The 18296-nt window shown below is 39.9% G+C and overlaps 1 protein-coding gene across 19 annotated transcripts in view; it reads right to left on the bottom strand.

Moving 5' to 3' along the window:
* LOC133535248 (MYND-type zinc finger-containing chromatin reader ZMYND8-like) overlaps positions 1–18296 on the bottom strand; it is a 68582-nt gene that overhangs the window by 19519 nt on the left and 30767 nt on the right. For 5 of the 19 annotated variants that reach the window (XM_061874892.1, XM_061874899.1, XM_061874895.1 and 2 more), the window contains 10 exons: positions 12287–12508; positions 10864–10977; positions 10430–10495; positions 10137–10229; positions 7233–7320; positions 3904–3959; positions 3737–3814; positions 3546–3661; positions 2967–3460; positions 2749–2883 (listed from right to left, as the gene is read on the bottom strand). In XM_061874892.1, coding sequence (XP_061730876.1) covers positions 2749–2883; positions 2967–3460; positions 3546–3661; positions 3737–3814; positions 3904–3959; positions 7233–7320; positions 10137–10229; positions 10430–10495; positions 10864–10977; positions 12287–12508 — 1462 coding nt within the window. The other 14 variants (XM_061874897.1, XM_061874900.1, XM_061874896.1 and 11 more) reach the window with 14 other exon arrangements.

The raw sequence follows: 18296 nt of genomic DNA, 5'->3' as shown, positions 1-18296 counted from the left end.
CAGAAAACGCAGGTTATGTCTAATATTCTGATTCAAATCCATTTGAGGACTGTTTAAATATGTACACCAGTAGTCAGTACACGATACAGACTGACAAAATTGCAACAGTTGCTTGTGTTTTGACAAATATGTGTGGATTTGTCGTGCCATTTAACTGAATGTAGCAGGCCAATTCATACGTTAAAGCTACTCAGTCAACACTCAATATAGGCTTCACCATTTGTTTACTTTTTAACAAAGTTCTGTTTAGTCTTTGTTTTAGTAAGTCCCTGTTTAATACTTATAAATGAAAATTTCTGGAAGTTAAACCATTGACTATCATGTGAACACATTTTCAAGAAACTAAATTCCAGACTTGAATTTTTTGTTGTCTTTCACCCAACCATTCACAAACTGGTTGTAAGCCTCGAGTGATTTGAAAGCCTTTAACTCTTCCATAGTATAAGCACTATTGGAAAAAAACTGATAATTTAGAATGTCTATGTGTGTTATAGCAGGAAGGCGTTTGTGGTCAGCAGTCATTTTAGTTTTACAAACTTTGTATGGATCGATACCGATGCATTTTGTCTTGCTGTCGTATCTTCGTCTTGTTTGTTTATCCAACCCATCTCTGTACCGCTTCTTTGGTGGTTTACTGGCCATTTGCGTTGGTTTTGTAAGATTACTAATACCGGTTTTGTGCAGTGGAATGAAGCGATGCGAGTAAACAATGAAAGCTTGCCTCTAAAAATGGCAGTGCGCAAAGCATCATGGGATGGGGTAATCGACTGTGAGAACTATGTATTGGCCCTCAACATGTTCTAAAAATTAAATACATTCTATAGTAATGAGGTATACTATATAGAATACTAAGAACTATTCGCTTTGTCACCTACAAAACAAAAGCTAACGTAATGTTTTTTTTTTAAATACCTTAGCATACACTAATGTACCTTTGAATTGGTTTTAGCATATTGAGGACCTGATCTACTAAAAGCTTGCATGTAATAAGAAACCTGCAAACTTAATAGAACACGCAAAGCTGATCTACTAAGCTCGTGGGCAAAGGATTGCATGTCTTGAATGAGCAAAATAAGAAACACAATTCATTCATAAATATTCAGAAATGTTGACCATCAGAAAACCCACTATATTGGGAGGAAAAAAATTAAATATAATTATTTGGCACACATTGTGATTTATCAACCCTAAAACTTTTCTGCAGCTGCTGTTTTGCGTCAATATTTAGTACGTCTAGAAAGGATGTTACGCAGAAGTGGCTGTGACAAAGGAGGCTATCGTGCTGCAGCTCCATTCTACGTATGCTTGTCTACATACAGTATATATGGACTGAGGACCTTAGTAAAACAATTTAAATTGATGAATTTTTTTGGTTTCTGATTGTGTGTTCCTAATGATGTTTTTTTTATATATATATAGGAAAATAATCTCTTGCAATATGCGTTTTCTTGTTTTTGGAACATTTTAGACCACTCTCGCAGTTAGTGCCAGCATCTCTCAAAAAGGTGAGCGCGTGCTCACCTTTCTTGTGAAAGACTGAGCATTTTTGGGAAGCTGTTTTTATACCCAATCATGGCACCCACCTGTTCCCAATTAGCCTGCAAACCTGTGGGATGTTCCAAATAAGTGTTTGATGAGCATTGCTCAACTTTAGCAGTATTTATTGTCACCTTTCCCAACTTCTTTGTCACGTGTTGCTGGCATCAAATTCTATAGTAATGATTATTTGCAAAAAAAAAAAAATGTTTAGCAGTTTGAACATCAAATATGTTGTCTTTTTAGCATATTCAACTGAATATGGGTTGAAAATGATTTGCAAATCATTGTATTCTGTTTATATTTACATCTGACACAATTTCCCAACTCATATGGAAACAGGGTTTGTACTAAAAGTAGCCTCCAGCATTCTTTTATTTTTCACTATGCAGCCTTCAGTGTAATATAATATAGCAATAAGTAACTATAGTTTTTTCATCCATCCATCCATTTTCTACCGCTTGTCACTTGCTTATATTGATACATGTGTTTTTGTCTGCAATATTGTTCAATTAAGGACACTTACTGCATATGTCTAGCTTGTTGTGTAGCTGCAGGCTAACCCATAGATGCTATGACTACCTTTTATAAATGACCTAACAAAAATTCAAGAAGACCAACCTTGTGTGCTTATAGATAGATAGATAGTTCTTTATTGGAGGACATTTAAATGTTAACTGGCTGTCCTGCTTTGCACAAATAAACGCGCTGCAGGACTGCTTCTGGCGGAGATTTTTGATGATATATGATACTATTTTTCAGTTGATTTTGGACAAATATCAATATTGGATCAGGACACCCTTAGTTTTAGATGCAGACAATAATGCGAAGTACATATCGAATTGATAAGAAAATTTTAAAATCACTTTTACCTTTACTAAAGACTCTTGTTGGCAAAAATGCCGATAAGCAGAGAGAAAGGAAGCGAGCTGACAGCCACACGGATCATATGTGTACTTTGCAACAAGTTCTTTTTTGAATTTTATAGAGTTTCTAATAGCGTTACTGCTTTTTTTTGCAGTTGTACTAAATAAAAAAAGTAAACAGATGCCGTAGAGTGATATGTGGGCAAATTAACTAGTTTGTTACAATCAATGTTTGGCAGTATGATAACCAAGACAAACTTTAGGGGAAAACGTTTGTCGATAACTTAACACAAACACAGAGGTACCACTGGATTTCTTCAATATTGCTAAATCATGAGAAAATAACCTAGATTCAGGTTCAGAATGCTGCCTGTCAGTTGTGTCTTCTCCTGTTTGGCATTGCCAAGCGATTGCGATTGAAAAGGTTTGGAGCTGTCCAACAAATTGGGGGCTTGACCAGATCGACACTGAGCAGTGGATGCTGCACAGAGAGATTTAGCAATATATAAAAATAGAGCAGATATCCAGTTGAATTGTATACCATTAAAAAAGGTCACACATTACCTGGTGATTCTATTAACTCTTCTCTTATACCACCCTGGCTGTTTGGGGCTTTAATCTGGGACTTGTCTGTTGCGTCCTCCCCATCTGAACCTGTATGGGCAGAAGAGTTGGTGCTCATTGGTGATCGAGGCATGTCTCCAGGCAGTCGACGACCAGCAGTGATCCCTCCAATGCTACTTCCACACAACACGGTTCTGGTTAGGGAGATCTTTGGGGATGCAGTCATATCAAAGCTTAGCTTGATCTTTTCCTGTTTCTCAAACTTGACAGGAGTGGATAAGGGGTCGGAAGGGTCCTGCAGCATTTGAAAGCTGTCGTCTGGAATGTAGGGAGTCCTGAAAGGGGCATAGTTAAAAACTCTAAACTTCTTCCTCATGTTCTCCACATAGACTTCCATCTCTTGCATGGCACTGTTGAAGATGCTTTTAGTCTTCTTCACAGAGAATGGTATCTCTTTGGACATGAGGTAACAGTTATTCAAAGGTACCCAAGCCCTATAGAATCACATGAAAGGTTAATGTCAAAAAGGTTGACAAATGGACTAGTCATTCAAATATGTGAAGTACAAAGAACACAGACCTGTCATGCTGACCAAAGAAGCGAGCGTCCACTTGGCCATCTTTATCTCGCAGAGCTTTCGCTGGCCAAAAGGGAAATCCTTTTAATTTAGCCCACACCAGAGGATGTGGGTTACTCTGCACAGACCATAAATTTGAAAGTAAGCACCAACTACTATACTGGTGAATGTTGGAAGCAGTAGACAAACTTACACAAGGTTCACAGAACCAGTTGTCCCTCTTTTGGCAAGCAGACAAATAACACTCAGGACACACTTCAATCTCATTCATCTGCAGAAAAAAAGAGAACATTAAATTTGCCGAACCACTCACTAAAAATTAATCTTCAATACAAGAAATGACACAGACCGCATATTCACCTCATGTTCACAGATCTTAACGATAACTTTAGCCGTGGCTGTCAGTTTGTGATTTCCTGAAAAGAGACCAAACAGTTACACCATATATTGTAGTTATTTAAAGGGGACCTATGAGTCTGATTCTGATGATGATTTTATTCTTTTCTGACTTTAAAAGGTTAAATTAGCTATGTTCACATGGAAGTTAAAGTACTAATGATTGTCTCACACACTCTTGGTGTGGCGAAATTATTCTCTGCATTTGACCCATCACCCTTGATTACCCCCTGGGGGGTGAGGGGAGCAGTGGGCAGCCCGGGAATCCTTTTTGGTGATTTAACCCCCAATTCCAACCATTGATGCTGAGTGCCAAGCAGGGAGGTAATGAGTCCCATTTTTAAAGTCTTTGGTATGACTCGGCCGGGGTTTGAACTCACAACCTACCGATCTCAGGGCGGACACTTTAACCACTAGGCCACTGAGTAGGTATGGACAAATTTAATCAGATTAAAAACCGAACCGAAATAAAAATGCTTCATGTAAACACGCCATTCGGAATATTTTAATCAGATCACGCACATTTGAAACAAAATTTCATTCCGATCGAGACGGGTGGTTTATGCCAAAAGTCATTATGATTGTAGCGCATGAAAACACATCTTCCAAAAATTGGGTTGAATAAAAGTAAGACCACAATTTTTTTATGTCAACTATACTTTGGTGGTGGAGTGGGCACTAAATTCAATTTGATTGATTGATTCAGACTTGTATTATTAGATTGCACAGTACAGTACATATTCTGTACAATTGACCACTAAATGGTAACACTCGAATAAGTTTTTCAACTTGTTTAAGTCGGGGTCAATTTGATTGATTGATTGATTGAGACTTTTATTAGTAAATTGCACAGTACAGTACATGTGCCATACAATTGACCACTAAATGGTAACACCCGAATAGGTTTTTCAACTTGTTTAAGTTGGGGTCCACAATAGTCTCGAAATAAGGCGATTATCTTGCTGCTGTCCCCCCCATTCAACATGTACATGCGTAGTGTTATATGCTGTTGAGTTTGTTGCTTTAAAATGAGACTAGCTAAAACTAATATATGGTATGGTGAGTCATGTGTCGATGTAACAATAAAAGAAGAGATTCAATGGTGTTAACTAGCTGTTTTATTCATGACATTACATCTACTCCAAGTGCTAACTGCTAGCCTCAGACACAATGGTAAAACATGAATATGCGCCGGAACCCATACATAATCACAATATAAAAAAACACAGAACAGCTTGATTTAAAAAAAAAAAAGAGGTGAAACAAAAGTAGTGAACAAAAGGAGAAAATGATACCCTTACATATCAAGTCAAATAAATACTGCGATAACGTCGGACAAGCAAAAATGCACAAAGCCATGTTTGATAAGAGTGGAAGTCTAACGCTTCTTCAGCACCTGCAATGAGCGAACTCGTCTAAAAGAGTGCACCAAAGCACAACTAATAACACACCTCTCCGTTTATGTTAGGTTCTGCTCATGTCAAAGTAAAGTATTCCGATTTAAGGTGTGATGCATGAAAATACTCGTCATAATAAGATCATTTTTTTCAGGGTCCATGTACATGGTAACATTCTAATCTGAATGATGATCAGAATAGATAAATGTTGTCCATGTACACGTGGCTAATTTCAGTCACTCGTATTAAGCAATGCCACAGCGTCAAATCATAACGTTCATGCATTTGGATGCCTCTGCTTGGGGTATTTTGCAGTCTGGCTACGGTGTGACATCACAGCGAGGTCGACGTAATTATTTAGACATAATGTAAAGCTATTAGCCAAAGGATGAGGAGCTCTGTATGAGGCCAGCTGAGTCTGAGGAAACAAGAAAATGTAGGATAAAGTATTATTTTTTATCTAATCCTGGCATTTGCACAATAACACCAATATGTGACATGCAATGACATAAATGCTGGTTAAAGCAACTTTTTTTATGTGGCTCTGTATCGATAAGAAAGTGTGCACGTGTACCTAATGGTGTGACTGGGTGACTTCACAATCATGTTTGTGAAGTTTATTTTCGACCATGAAAAAAATAGCGGCAACGTTTGTCTTCAATATATATACATAAAACAGTACATTTTCAAAAGATAAATTTGGATATTTTTGGACGGGGTGGGACGAAGTTTCATTTGCAAACTGGGAATGCTTCAACGAATAAACATCTTGCAAACGTACGCAGAAAGTAGGTTATAGATGGGACTGTGGGGAAAAATGTACACCAAAGCATATACAATACATACGATCTCGACCAGTGGTTCCAAGTACCACCTCAGAAAACACTTTGCTCTCACGCCACCACAATGACCAACATTAAAATACAGCAGTGTAGTAGGCTTAAGTATTCATTAAAAACAAGGCAGAAGTTTTATTTAACAAGTGCATGTGGTATTTGGACAACTGTAACATTAAATATAGGAAAATAAAACCTTTTTAATATTTTTTTGTATTTTTTCATATTGTAATGGACTTAACCCTTTGTTATGTTATTTTTCACTTGTAGTTTATTCAATGTTTAACAGATGTGGTTTTCCATGGCCTTGAAGGAATCATTGTTGTGTGCAGTTTTCTCTACCAATGTTTGTCTTTGTTTTAAAGTTAAAGTCCCAATGATAGTAACACACACTCGGTCTGGTGAAATGATCCTCTGCATTTGATCCATCCCCCACATTAACCCACTGGGAGGTGAAAGGAGCAGTGAGCAGCAGCGGTGGCCTCGCTTGAGAATCATTTGGTGATTTAACCCCCAATTCCAACTCTTGATGCTGAGTGGGTCCCGTTTTTATAGTCTTTGGTATGACTGGCCGGGGTTTAAACTCATCACCTTCCAGTCTCAGAGCGGACACTCTAACGTCAAGGCCACAGAGCAGGTTTTCATGTGTTCTGTGAGTTGAAAGGATGTACATAAGCAGAAATGGAGATCATTTGTAAAATGGCTCTGTTTAAGTTGGAGTAGCATGGCCTACAGTAGTTGGATTGTAATAAGTTCCATTGAAGGTTGATAAACCTTTGATAAAGGCTGAAGTCACGTCTTTACAAAAAGTGTTTTTTGGGTGTACCACTAGATATAGTTTCAGATTCGTTGATATAAATCACAAGGAACTATTGTAAATGTAGATAAAAATCATCATCGGTCCCCTTCATAAATAATGATTTTTTTCATATACTCGGCAAAAAATGGATGGAAGGATGGTTATTGAGGGTTTTTTTTTTTTTTAGTAATATGCAGGGAAAACTTTTGATGTCACAATATGGTGATTTAGTAATAGAAGAGGCTAAAATATGCCACACACCTCCGTTGTATATTATGCAGTTGTGCAAAATCCATTTTGCATCTGCCAAGAAGGCCTCTGTGCAGCCGTACATTTTCTTCTTGACGTTCTGTGTTGCAAAGAACAAACAGAGTAAGTACAGCAGAGAAGTTGTTGAAAGTATATATATTTGAAATATATATGCTGAGTATTCACAGTGACATGCGGTCAGGGGAAGGCAGGCCATCATCATTACAAATAGAAAAACAAATGATAAACATTATTTGTTATTGGAAATTAATAATATGAACATTAAATATGGTTATTGTGACCAAAATGATCACAGTTATTATTAACACGGTATTGCTGAATGTGCTCAAAAAACTTATAAACACTGAAATCTTCTCAAAAAAGTTCTATAAAAAATCCATAAACAGACACAATATACTTTTCTTGATAAAAGAGCATTAAATATTGTTCTGACTCTTTATTAACCATATTGTTTCTTGAGTGTTTAAATATGTTTATCTTCTTCCATTTTAACTTAGAGGTTTTAGTGAGTTTCTTAATGATGAAGGTAAATTGTGGTTGCACGTTTCATTTTCAGTTTATGTAACCTCAGGTGGGATCACTTCCTGTTTTAGACGCGCCATCTACAACTGTCCTAAGACAGCCAAGCCTTCAGGTTCAATGTGTACCATTGATAGCTTAGTTTTTCTCTTAGTTGTTTAAACACATTTAGATTGGGGAATGTCGTTTGTAGTGGAGAAAGACGTTAATGTGTCTTACATTCATGTTACCATACAACAGGGGTCGGGAACCTTTTTGGCTGAGAGAGCCATTCAAGCCAAATATTTTTTTAAGTATTTCTGTGAGAGCGATATATATATATATATATATATATATATATATATATATATATATATATATATATATATATATATATATATATATATATATATATATATATATATATATATTATTTTTTTCAACACTTAATACAACTACATGCGTGCATTTTTAAGAAAGACCAACATTTTTAGAGTATAATAAGTCTCTTATTCTTTTTAATAACATTGTTATTCTGAGGCTAACCAAAAATAAATAAAATACTTCTTACCATTAATGCGACTTCTTGAACAGGTGCGGTAGAAACCGGATGGATGGATGAAAATGCATGATAATGTTTTATATTTTGAACGTTATTTTTGACACTGTGATTACCAGCGGAATTATTCATTACTTATCGTGTTAAGCAATGTCAGCTAAGATTTATCTAAGAGCCAAGTGCAGTCATCAAAAGAGCCACATCTGGCTCTACAGCCATAGGTTCCCTACCCCTGTCATACAAGCTAGCTTGCGATTTACGAGCTGGCTTGCTTTTCACCAGTCTGTAAGTTGTATTGTTATCACTATATTAATTGAAACTTTTACTGCGGTTTATCATTAATACTAGTAATTTTACATCCATAATAGGCACATGGACTTAAAAGTAAGAACACAAATTGTTTTATAGATAATACTTTTTTCAAATTAGGCTAAAATGTATATTTTATAACTAAATAATTATTTTATTTGTTATTTTCTTAATGAGGAACCTGTATTAAAATTGTACCACCATTTAAAGGGAAACTGTATTTGATTTTGAATTTCGCTAACTAGGCTCTCTTTTCTGTGTGTTTGAAATCATCAAAAACTGCTAGCAACAAGTGGCTAACAATACAGATAATGGGGAGTCATTAATATATATATATATATACATTTATATACATACATTTATATATATACATAAATATATATATACAGTATATATATATACACATACATATATATATATAAGCGCTCCAAAAAACTTCCAGAAACTGACAACAACGCTCTATTTATATGCTGTGACCTAAATTTTAACCAAGCCATAGAGACATTGTTATTGTAAGCGCTAACACTGAGGAACCACTTTTAGTAACAACTCCTTGCTCACAGAGAGGTAAGTTAGCTACTGAGATGCTGCTGAATCACCTGAGTTTGTAAAAGTTTATACTTGATGAGAACTCATGTCTCACACCTGTATAGTAGAAGGTTGTGGCCATAAGCTGAGAAGTTGGTCTACTTTAAAATTCAACTTAGACCCAAAGACATCTCTTGGAAGACATAGTAAGATGATCCTTTCATGATAGCATTTTTGTGTGTGTGACAATCATGCTGATTTCATCATCTAAACATCTAAACAAGTTGTGTGCTGAAGGATACAACCATCCCATCAATCCGCATTCCAGTAAGAGCGGATATTGTCAATGACTGTTTCGTTATGGTGGCATTTTATATATATATTTTTTTAGCACTTAGCATTACAGTTACATGATGGTCTAGGGTTTCACTATACCTGGATCTGCTTAGCACACAGCTTCTAAAACTTTTAGCTCACCCTCTCTATATGTAAGCTAAACACTATAAGGTTCTGATCATCATTTGTCCCAAAGTAGTCGTTATTGACTCTCACAAAGTCTGCCATGATTAATGGTAGTTACGAATGTTGCTACATGTTATGTAAAAATCAATGTGCCCCAGTAAAGAAGTTCTAGTAATGCCTTAAATTAACAGAATACTGTAAATATTCCATGTTATAATGAATGTTCCTGTTGTTACATTATATACATACTTACAGCATGTATAAAACATTGTTGGATATGTTTTCAAGGACTTTAAGGCAAAATAGATGGTATCCCAATTACTTTAATTGTTGCTGGCAGTTTTTCTTTTACTGTTTATGCACAGAAAAAACAATGTGTGTTTTTTCTCACATCGGGATTGTGGAAGATAAGAAAGATAAAATACAAATTAGTGCAGTTACCTTTTTAAAGTTAAAAAAAAACAACAACAACTAAAGAGTCTTTGCCTCACCACCCATGAACCCCCACTTACTTCACAGAATATGCACAAACCTTTTACCTTCTCAAGTGTGCAAAGATCCATTGGGTGAAAAATGTATTCGGAATAATCAGGGTGCTGCTCAAGAGAAACGGGTTTCTGGAAGAGCTCAGTCTTTAAAATGGAACAAAAGAGAAGATGAGGTTACACTCAACTTGTACCAAATTCACTGCTTTACCTCTCTCCTCTATTGCGGACAAGCACCCTACGGCCATGTCGCTATTAAATATTTTAAAAGCCGAGTCAAATAAAAAGAGCACAACCATTGACGGAAGAAATCAAGACAGGGACTTGTTAGTGATGTAATTGATTACCCAATTAAATGTCTTTCTCTGCGTGGAAGCTGCATGGGGAGAGCAAGATGGCAAGCGGGGATGATCCTGAAAGAGAGTGAGAGGGGCAGCTGTATCCTTACTACCAGCTTGCATGTTTACTTTCACGGTTCCCAGCCATGATAGCCTTGCTACAGTGTGCAACGATTGGGAATGTTATGTGTGTTACATGAGATTATTTTAACCATGCAAAGTAATAAGTTATCATGCTATGTCACTTAAGAGGAAGATACGCACGATGATTTTACAGCAATGCATTTGGTGCCAGGAAAAACATGCTCACAGCATAGACATACAGTAGTAGTTCAAAATGTAAAAGGAACATTTTACTCTGATATTGTATTGAAGCCTCAGTAGTGCATAAACATTTAGTTAGCATGAATTCCCCAGAGAGAGTGTGATACTAGAATACTTACACCTGGTTGTTTCATCTTCTGAAGAGCAAACTTAAGTAGATAAGACAGCTGTTCTATTGTAAGCATCATCATGGCTTTGCTCTGAGTCTCTATACATTCGGCAACTGTTATTTTCTAAAAAAGGAAAAACATGGCCTTCGTTATATCATGTCCAATCCAAAGTCGCTTATGCTTAAAGGGGAACATTATCACAATTTCGAAAGGGTTAAAAACAATAAAAATCAGTTCCCAGTGGCTTGTTTTATTTTTCAAAGTTTTTTTCAAAATTTTACACCTCACGGAATATCCCTAAAAAAAGCTGTAAAGTTCTTGATTTTCCCTATTTGCGGTGCGACTGTCCATTTCCCTGTGACGTCATACAGGGCTGCCAATACAAACAACATGGCGGTTACCACAGCAAGATATAGCGACATTAGCTTGGATTCAGACTCGGATTTCAGCGGTTTAAGCGATTCAACAGATTACACATGTATTGAAACATATGGTCGGAGTATGGAGGCAGATAGCGAAAACGAAATTGAAGCTATTGAGCGAATAGCTATTGACGCTATTCGGCCATAAATTGGGTGTACCTAATGAAGTGGCCCATAGCATGGCTGCCTTATTAGCATCGCCGGTAAAATGTGCGGACCAAACGATCAGGACTTTCGCATCTTGTGACACTGGAGCAACTTAAATCTGTCGATTGGTAAGTGTTTGTTCCGCATTAAATGTGGGTATCTAGTTTCAAATGTACATACAGCTAGCGTAAAGAGCATATTAGCATCGATGAGGGTAGCATGTTAGCATCGATTAGCTGGCAGTCATGCTGCCACCAAATATGTCTGATTAGCACATAAGTCAACACCATCAACAAAACTCACCTTTGTGATTTCGTTGACTTAATTGTTGCAAATGCATCTGCAGGTTATCCATACATCTCTGTGCCATGTCTGTCTTAGCATCGCCGGTAAAATGTGCAGACACTCTGGCAAATTCAATGGGGGTCTGGCGGCAGATTTCTTGCCAGTGGTGCAACTTGAATCCCTCCCTGTTAGTATTGTTACACCCTCCGACAAAAAAACGACGAGGCATGATGTCTCCAAGGTTCCAAAAAATAGTCGAAAAAACGGAAAATAACAGAGCTGAGACCCGGTGTTTATGTGTTGAAAATGAAAATGGCGGCTGTATTACCTCAGTGACGTCACGTTCTGACGTCATCGCCAAAAGACCGATAAACAGAAAGGCGTTTAATTTGCCAAAATTCACCCATTTAGAATTCGGAAATCGGTTAAAAAAATACATGGTCTTTTTTCTGCAACATCAAGGTATATATTGACGCTTGCATAGGTTTGGTGATAATGTTCCCCTTTAACAATCACAAGGAAGTATTTGAATCCTGGTTTCCGACACCCTTACACTATGAATATTCCTGGGTGAGTACCTCACACTCCGGACAGAACCAGTCGCCTTCTGGCTCGGCTGGTAGTTTTAAGCACTTGGCGTGGTACACCCTGGGGCAGAGCTCACAGCAGAGCACCTGACCCTCGCGGTGGCACAGCCAGCAGTAGAAGTCATTCCTGCCATCCTGCGGTACAACATCAACAGGGTCTGTTGTGAGTGCTGGCTGCTTCACATAGTAAAAGGGACCATGTCTTAGTTCTGACTGGAATGCAGGCAAAAGAAACACACAATTGGGGGAGGTCAGCATCAGGCCAAAGTCTTAAAAAGCCAAGCAAGATGCACAACAAAAGGCATGATACAATTGCTCAAAACAGACCAAGCATTTTCTGGTTTATTTTTTCTCAGACTTTCAGTCCTGCACAACTGGGATGTTTAATTGTACATTTAAATTCCTCGGTTTTGGTGTGCCCCATTTTTCCTATGATCAGATTGATGACACTGTTGGCCAAAAGTTTGCCTTAGTTTTTGTTGCATATTGTAAACTAGCCTGTTTCATTCTGTTTCATTAGTCATATCATTGTGTGGAATCGAGTGCCAAAACAGAAAAAATTGCATGTGTTGGTGACTCAATCTCAGTGAAAAACAGATACAATACATCCGGAACATATTCACATCGCTTAAATTTTGTTGTGTTACAGCCCTATTCTAAAATGAAAAAAAAAAATTTTGGGCCAAAAGATTTTACACACAATACTCCATAATGATATTGTCTTGTGGTGTTTGCATATGTTGTGATTTTTCTCGAACAAAGTCATTTTTGTTTTGATGACGCCACAGATGGGCAGGCAGACTTGAATAACTTTTTATGTCTTTATCATTAAAAGTGTTCAACTTCATATAAAGTTTGCCGTTCTTAAATCCAAGGTTTTCCTTTTTTTTAGTATCCAGAAGGCAAACTTGCCAAGCACATACCGCTGTAGTTGAATCTAAAGAAAATACATTGATATATTGGTTAATCGTTATTCCCCTATTACCAACTTAACTCAAGCAGTTATTGATGGATTTTGATTCAACTTTCAGAAAATGGCAGAAATAGGAAAATGTACCAGTTTATAAAGTAGGATAAAAATCTTAAATCGAAGTTATTGTAAAAAAAAAAAAAAAAATCGCTAATATAATTTTTATTCCATATCACCCAGGCCTACTTTTAATTTGTATCAATGTCGAGATTCAACATTCTTAACTATATTAGGAGGTCGGATCTGCCAGAGGTCTGCGCGCTCAGAGTGCTTTCCTAGTTATTTATCTCCTAATTGTTATTGTCATGCCTAGTTTAAAAAAGCAAAGCGGTTCAGCTCGGTTGGTAGAGCGGCCGTGCCAGCAACTTGAGGGTTGCAGGTTCGATTCCCGCTTCCGCCATCCTAGTCACTGCCGTTGTGTCCTTGGGCAAGACACTTTACCCACCTGCTCCCAGTGCCACCCACACTGGTTTGAATGTATCTTAGATATTGGGTTTCACTATGTAAAGCGCTTTGAGTCACTAGAGAAAAAGCGCTATATAAATATAATTCACTAATTCACTTCACAAAGCAAGAATTTTTCATTGCTAGCACACACAAGGTAAAACACATATACATTTACTGGCCGAAAAATCGAGATGGCTGCAAAAATTAAAATGGCTGCGCACATTCATATAGTGGCCATTTACTGATCTTTAAGTAGCCATTACGACAGGTTTGAATGTTTGAAAATTTCATTTTTTGCTTTTCCAATTTTATGGTACTCAAAGCGCTTTGACTCTGGGGAAGCTGAGGTTTTAGAATCTTGCTTTGACAAGGTCCAATCAAGACACGTTGCACGCGATCATTACTGTGTTAAGGTTGAACCTGTGGTATAAGCTTGTCTCTCTATTCTTCACTTTCACTACTTTGCAGTATAGTCTGGTTAGATCTTGTGGTAACCCACAGTAGCTTTTCAAGGGTATTTGCATGCAAACTGGAAAATAACACAACACTCAGGTGTCATCAGCCCACAATGCAATCTGCACAAGCAACATGGTAAAGCAGTTTACAAGTCCATCTTGGGAAGGTATAAGGTAATATTTTTATTTCACAGAATTTTTTAATTCATTAACAAAATTATGAGAGAGACACTTTGTATGATTCAATATACTTTTATACCATAACCAACACATACGTTTGATACACACGTATGCATATATACATAAATGTGTATGTACGTATATATATATATAAACATATATATGTATGTAATATCCATACTGTATATGTGTGTGTATATATATATATATATATATATATATATATATATATATATGTATATATACACACATACATATATATATATATATATATATATATATACTAGGTGTGGGCAAATTACTGCGTTAATTACGAGTTAACTCATCAATCTATTAACGCCGACAATTATTTTATCGCGCATTTGCGTATGTTGTTTACATGCTTTTATTTTGTTAACGCCTTTTCTTATAAAGATGGCGACGCCCGGACGGGCTTCGGCGTTCAGGGGCTCTTGGTAAAGATGGAACATTTGGCAAAAATACCGGACAATTCTGCAAATTTCATGGCTGGCTTACAGCGTGGTCACTCCGGGATCACTTACGACCGCCAGACAATTCTGAATGTGGATAGATCGGGCCGTTTTGGACTGAATGACGCGTGCTTGCTAGACCGGCTAGCTAGCATGGGAATACTTTGTCGGCTACATCCAGCGGCCTGTGAAGCAGCGGAGTATATGTGTTGTCTGTCTATTTATGAATAATGCAGACCAGGCGTGTTGACTGAGTTCTTAACGTTTGCTTTCAGAGCGTGCATATCACAACATACAAGATGCCGTCATAGCGACACAACCTATACCGGGCTACCGCGCATGCTCCTCACTCCTGTTGCATGCTGGGTAGGGTAGTTCTTTTTTTCCCCTGGCTCATAACATCACAATATAGTACCATGTATATGCGTTCAGTTTATCAAAGCACCAAGCAAACAATCTGAAAATTCCCATCATATCAAATCCTAGATATGGTCGTAATTATTTTAAGTGCACTACGCATAATAAACACAACATTATTAATATTGCTACTACAGATAATTTGATCAAAAATTCCCTAAAACAGCCAACTACCTATAATATAGGTTTTTTAAACATAAGATCCCTGATAAAAAAAATGTTCCTGCTGTTACCTCAGAAATTGCCTGTTCGGATGTTCTGATTGTGGCTCAGAGATTTGTATGTAGATTATATTTATTTTCCATAACAAACAGGATAACTTAAATACCCTGGCAGTGGAATAATGTTTGTATTTACATTTTTTGAGTTGATTTTCATAAAATATGTTATTTAACTGCTACTGTTTAACAAGTCTCCTCTCTGAGCTGCTACCTTACCGTGGTAGAGGAGTTTGCGTGTCCCAATGATCCTAGGAGCTATGTTGTCTGGGGGCTTTCATGCCCCCTGGTAGGGTCTCCCAAGACAAACAGGTCCTAGGTGAGTGATCAGACAAAGAGCCGCTCAAAGACTTCTATGGAATTACAACAAAATGAACTCAGATTTCCCTCGCCCGGACGCGGGTCACCGGGGCCCCGCTCTGGAGCCAGGCCCGGAGTTGGGGCACGATGGCGAGCGCCTGGTGGCCGGGCCTGTCCCCATGGGGCCCGGCCGGGCACACCCCGAAGAGGCAACGTGGGTCATCCCTCCAATGGGCTCACCACTCATAGGAGGGGCCATAGAGGTCGGGTGCAATGTGAGCTGGGCGGCAGCCGAAGGCAGGGCACTTGGCGGTCCGATCCTCGGCTACAGAAGCTAGCTCTTGGGACGTGGAACGTCACCTCACTGGGGGGGAAGGAGCCTGAGCTAGTCCGCGAGGTAGAGAAGTTCCGGCTGGATATAGTCGGACTCACCTCGACGCACAGCAAGGGCTCTGGAACCAGTTCTCTCGAGAGGGACTGGACCCTCTTCCACTCTGGCGTTGCCGGCAGTGAGAGGCGACGGGCTGGGGTGGCAATTCTCGTTGCCCCCCGGCTCAAAGCCTGCACGTTTGAGTTCAACCCAGTGGACGAGAGGGTAGCTTCCCTTCGCCTTCGGGTGGGGGGACGGGTCCTGACTGTTGTTTGTGCTTACGCACCAAACAGCAGTTCAGAATACCCACCCTTTTTGGGTACACTCGAGGGAGTACTAGAAAGTGCTCCCCCGGCTGATTCCCTTGTCCTACTGGGGGACTTCAACGCTCATGTTGGCAACGACAGTGAAACCTGGAGAGGCGTGATTGGGAAGAATGGTCGCCCGGATCTAAACCCGAGTGGTGTTTTGTTATTGGACTTTTGTGCTCGTCACGGATTGTCCATAACAAACACCATGTTCAAACATAAGGGTGTCCATATGTGCACTTGGCACCAGGACACCCTAGGCCGCAGTTCCATGATCGACTTTGTAGTTGTGTCATCGGATTTGCGGCCTTATGTTTTGGACACTCGGGTGAAGAGAGGGGCGGAGCTTTCTACCGATCACCACCTGGTGGTGAGTTGGCTGCGATGGTGGGGGAGGATGCCGGACAGACCTGGCAGGCCCAAACGCATTGTGAGGGTCTGCTGGGAACGTCTGGCAGAGTCTCCTGTCAGAGAGAGTTTCAATTCACACCTCCGGGAGAACTTTGAAGATGTCACGAGGGAGGTGCGGGACATTGAGTCCGAGTGGACCATGTTCCGAACCTCTATTGTCGAGGCGGCTGATTGGAGCTGGGGCCGCAAGGTTGTTGGTGCCTGTCGTGGCGGTAATCCCAGAACCCGTTGGTGGACACCAGCAGTGAGGGATGCCGTCAAGCTGAAGAAGGAGTCCTATCGGGTTCTTTTGGCTCATAGGACTCCGGAGGCAGTGGACGGGTACCGACGGGCCAAGCGGTGTGCAGCTTTAGCGGTCGCGGAGGCAAAAACTCGGACATGGGAAGAGTTCGGGGAAGCAATGGAAAACGACTTCCGGACGGCTTCGAAGCAATTCTGGACCACCATACGCCGCCTCAGGAAGGGGAAGCAGTGCACTATCAACACCGTGTATGGTGCGGATGGTGTTCTGCTGACTTCGACTGCGGATGTTGTGGATCGGTGGAGGGAATACTTCGAAGACCTCCTCAATCCCACCAACACGTCTTCCTTTGAGGAAGCGTTGCCTGGGGAATCTGTAGTGGACTCTCCTATTTCTGGGGCTGAGGTCGCTGAGGTAGTTAAAAAGCTCCTCGGCGGCAAGGCCCCGGGGGTGGATGAGATCCGCCCGGAGTTCCTTAAGGCTCTGGATGCTGTGGGGCTGTCTTGGTTGACAAGACTCTGCAGCATCGCGTGGACATTGGGGGCGGTACCTCTGGATTGGCAGACCGGGGTGGTGGTCCCTCTCTTTAAGAAGGGGGACCGGAGGGTGTGTTCCAACTATCGTGGGATCACACTCCTCAGCCTTCCCGGTAAGGTTTATTCAGGTGTACTGGAGAGGAGGCTTCGCCGGATAGTCGAACCTCGGATTCAGGAGGAACAGTGTGGTTTTCGTCCTGGTCGTGGAACTGTGGACCAGCTCTATACTCTCGGCAGGGTTTTTGAGGGTGCATGGGAGTTTGCCCAACCAGTCTACATGTGCTTTGTGGACTTGGAGAAGGCATTCGACCGTGTCCCTCGGGAAGTCCTGTGGGGAGTGCTCAGAGAGTATGGGGTACCGGACTGTCTTATTGTGGCGGTCCGTTCCCTGTATGATCAGTGTCAGAGCTTGGTCCGCATTGCTGGCAGTAAGTCGGACACGTTTCCAGTGAGGGTTGGACTCCGCCAAGGCTGTCCTTTGTCACCGATTCTGTTCATAACTTTTATGGACAGAATTTCTAGGCGCAGTCCTGATGGCTTCATCTGGCCGGGATCTTCAGCTCTCACTGGATCGGTTCGCAGCCGAGTGTGAAGCGACCGGAATGAGAATCAGCACCTCCAAGTCCGAGTCCATGGTTCTCGCCCGGAAAAGGGTGGAGTGCCATCTCCGGGTTGGGG

This window comes from Nerophis ophidion, linkage group LG16 (assembly GCF_033978795.1).
Source record: "Nerophis ophidion isolate RoL-2023_Sa linkage group LG16, RoL_Noph_v1.0, whole genome shotgun sequence".
NCBI lineage: Eukaryota > Metazoa > Chordata > Actinopteri > Syngnathiformes > Syngnathidae > Nerophis > Nerophis ophidion.
This window is presented reverse-complemented; position numbering and strand designations above follow the sequence as displayed.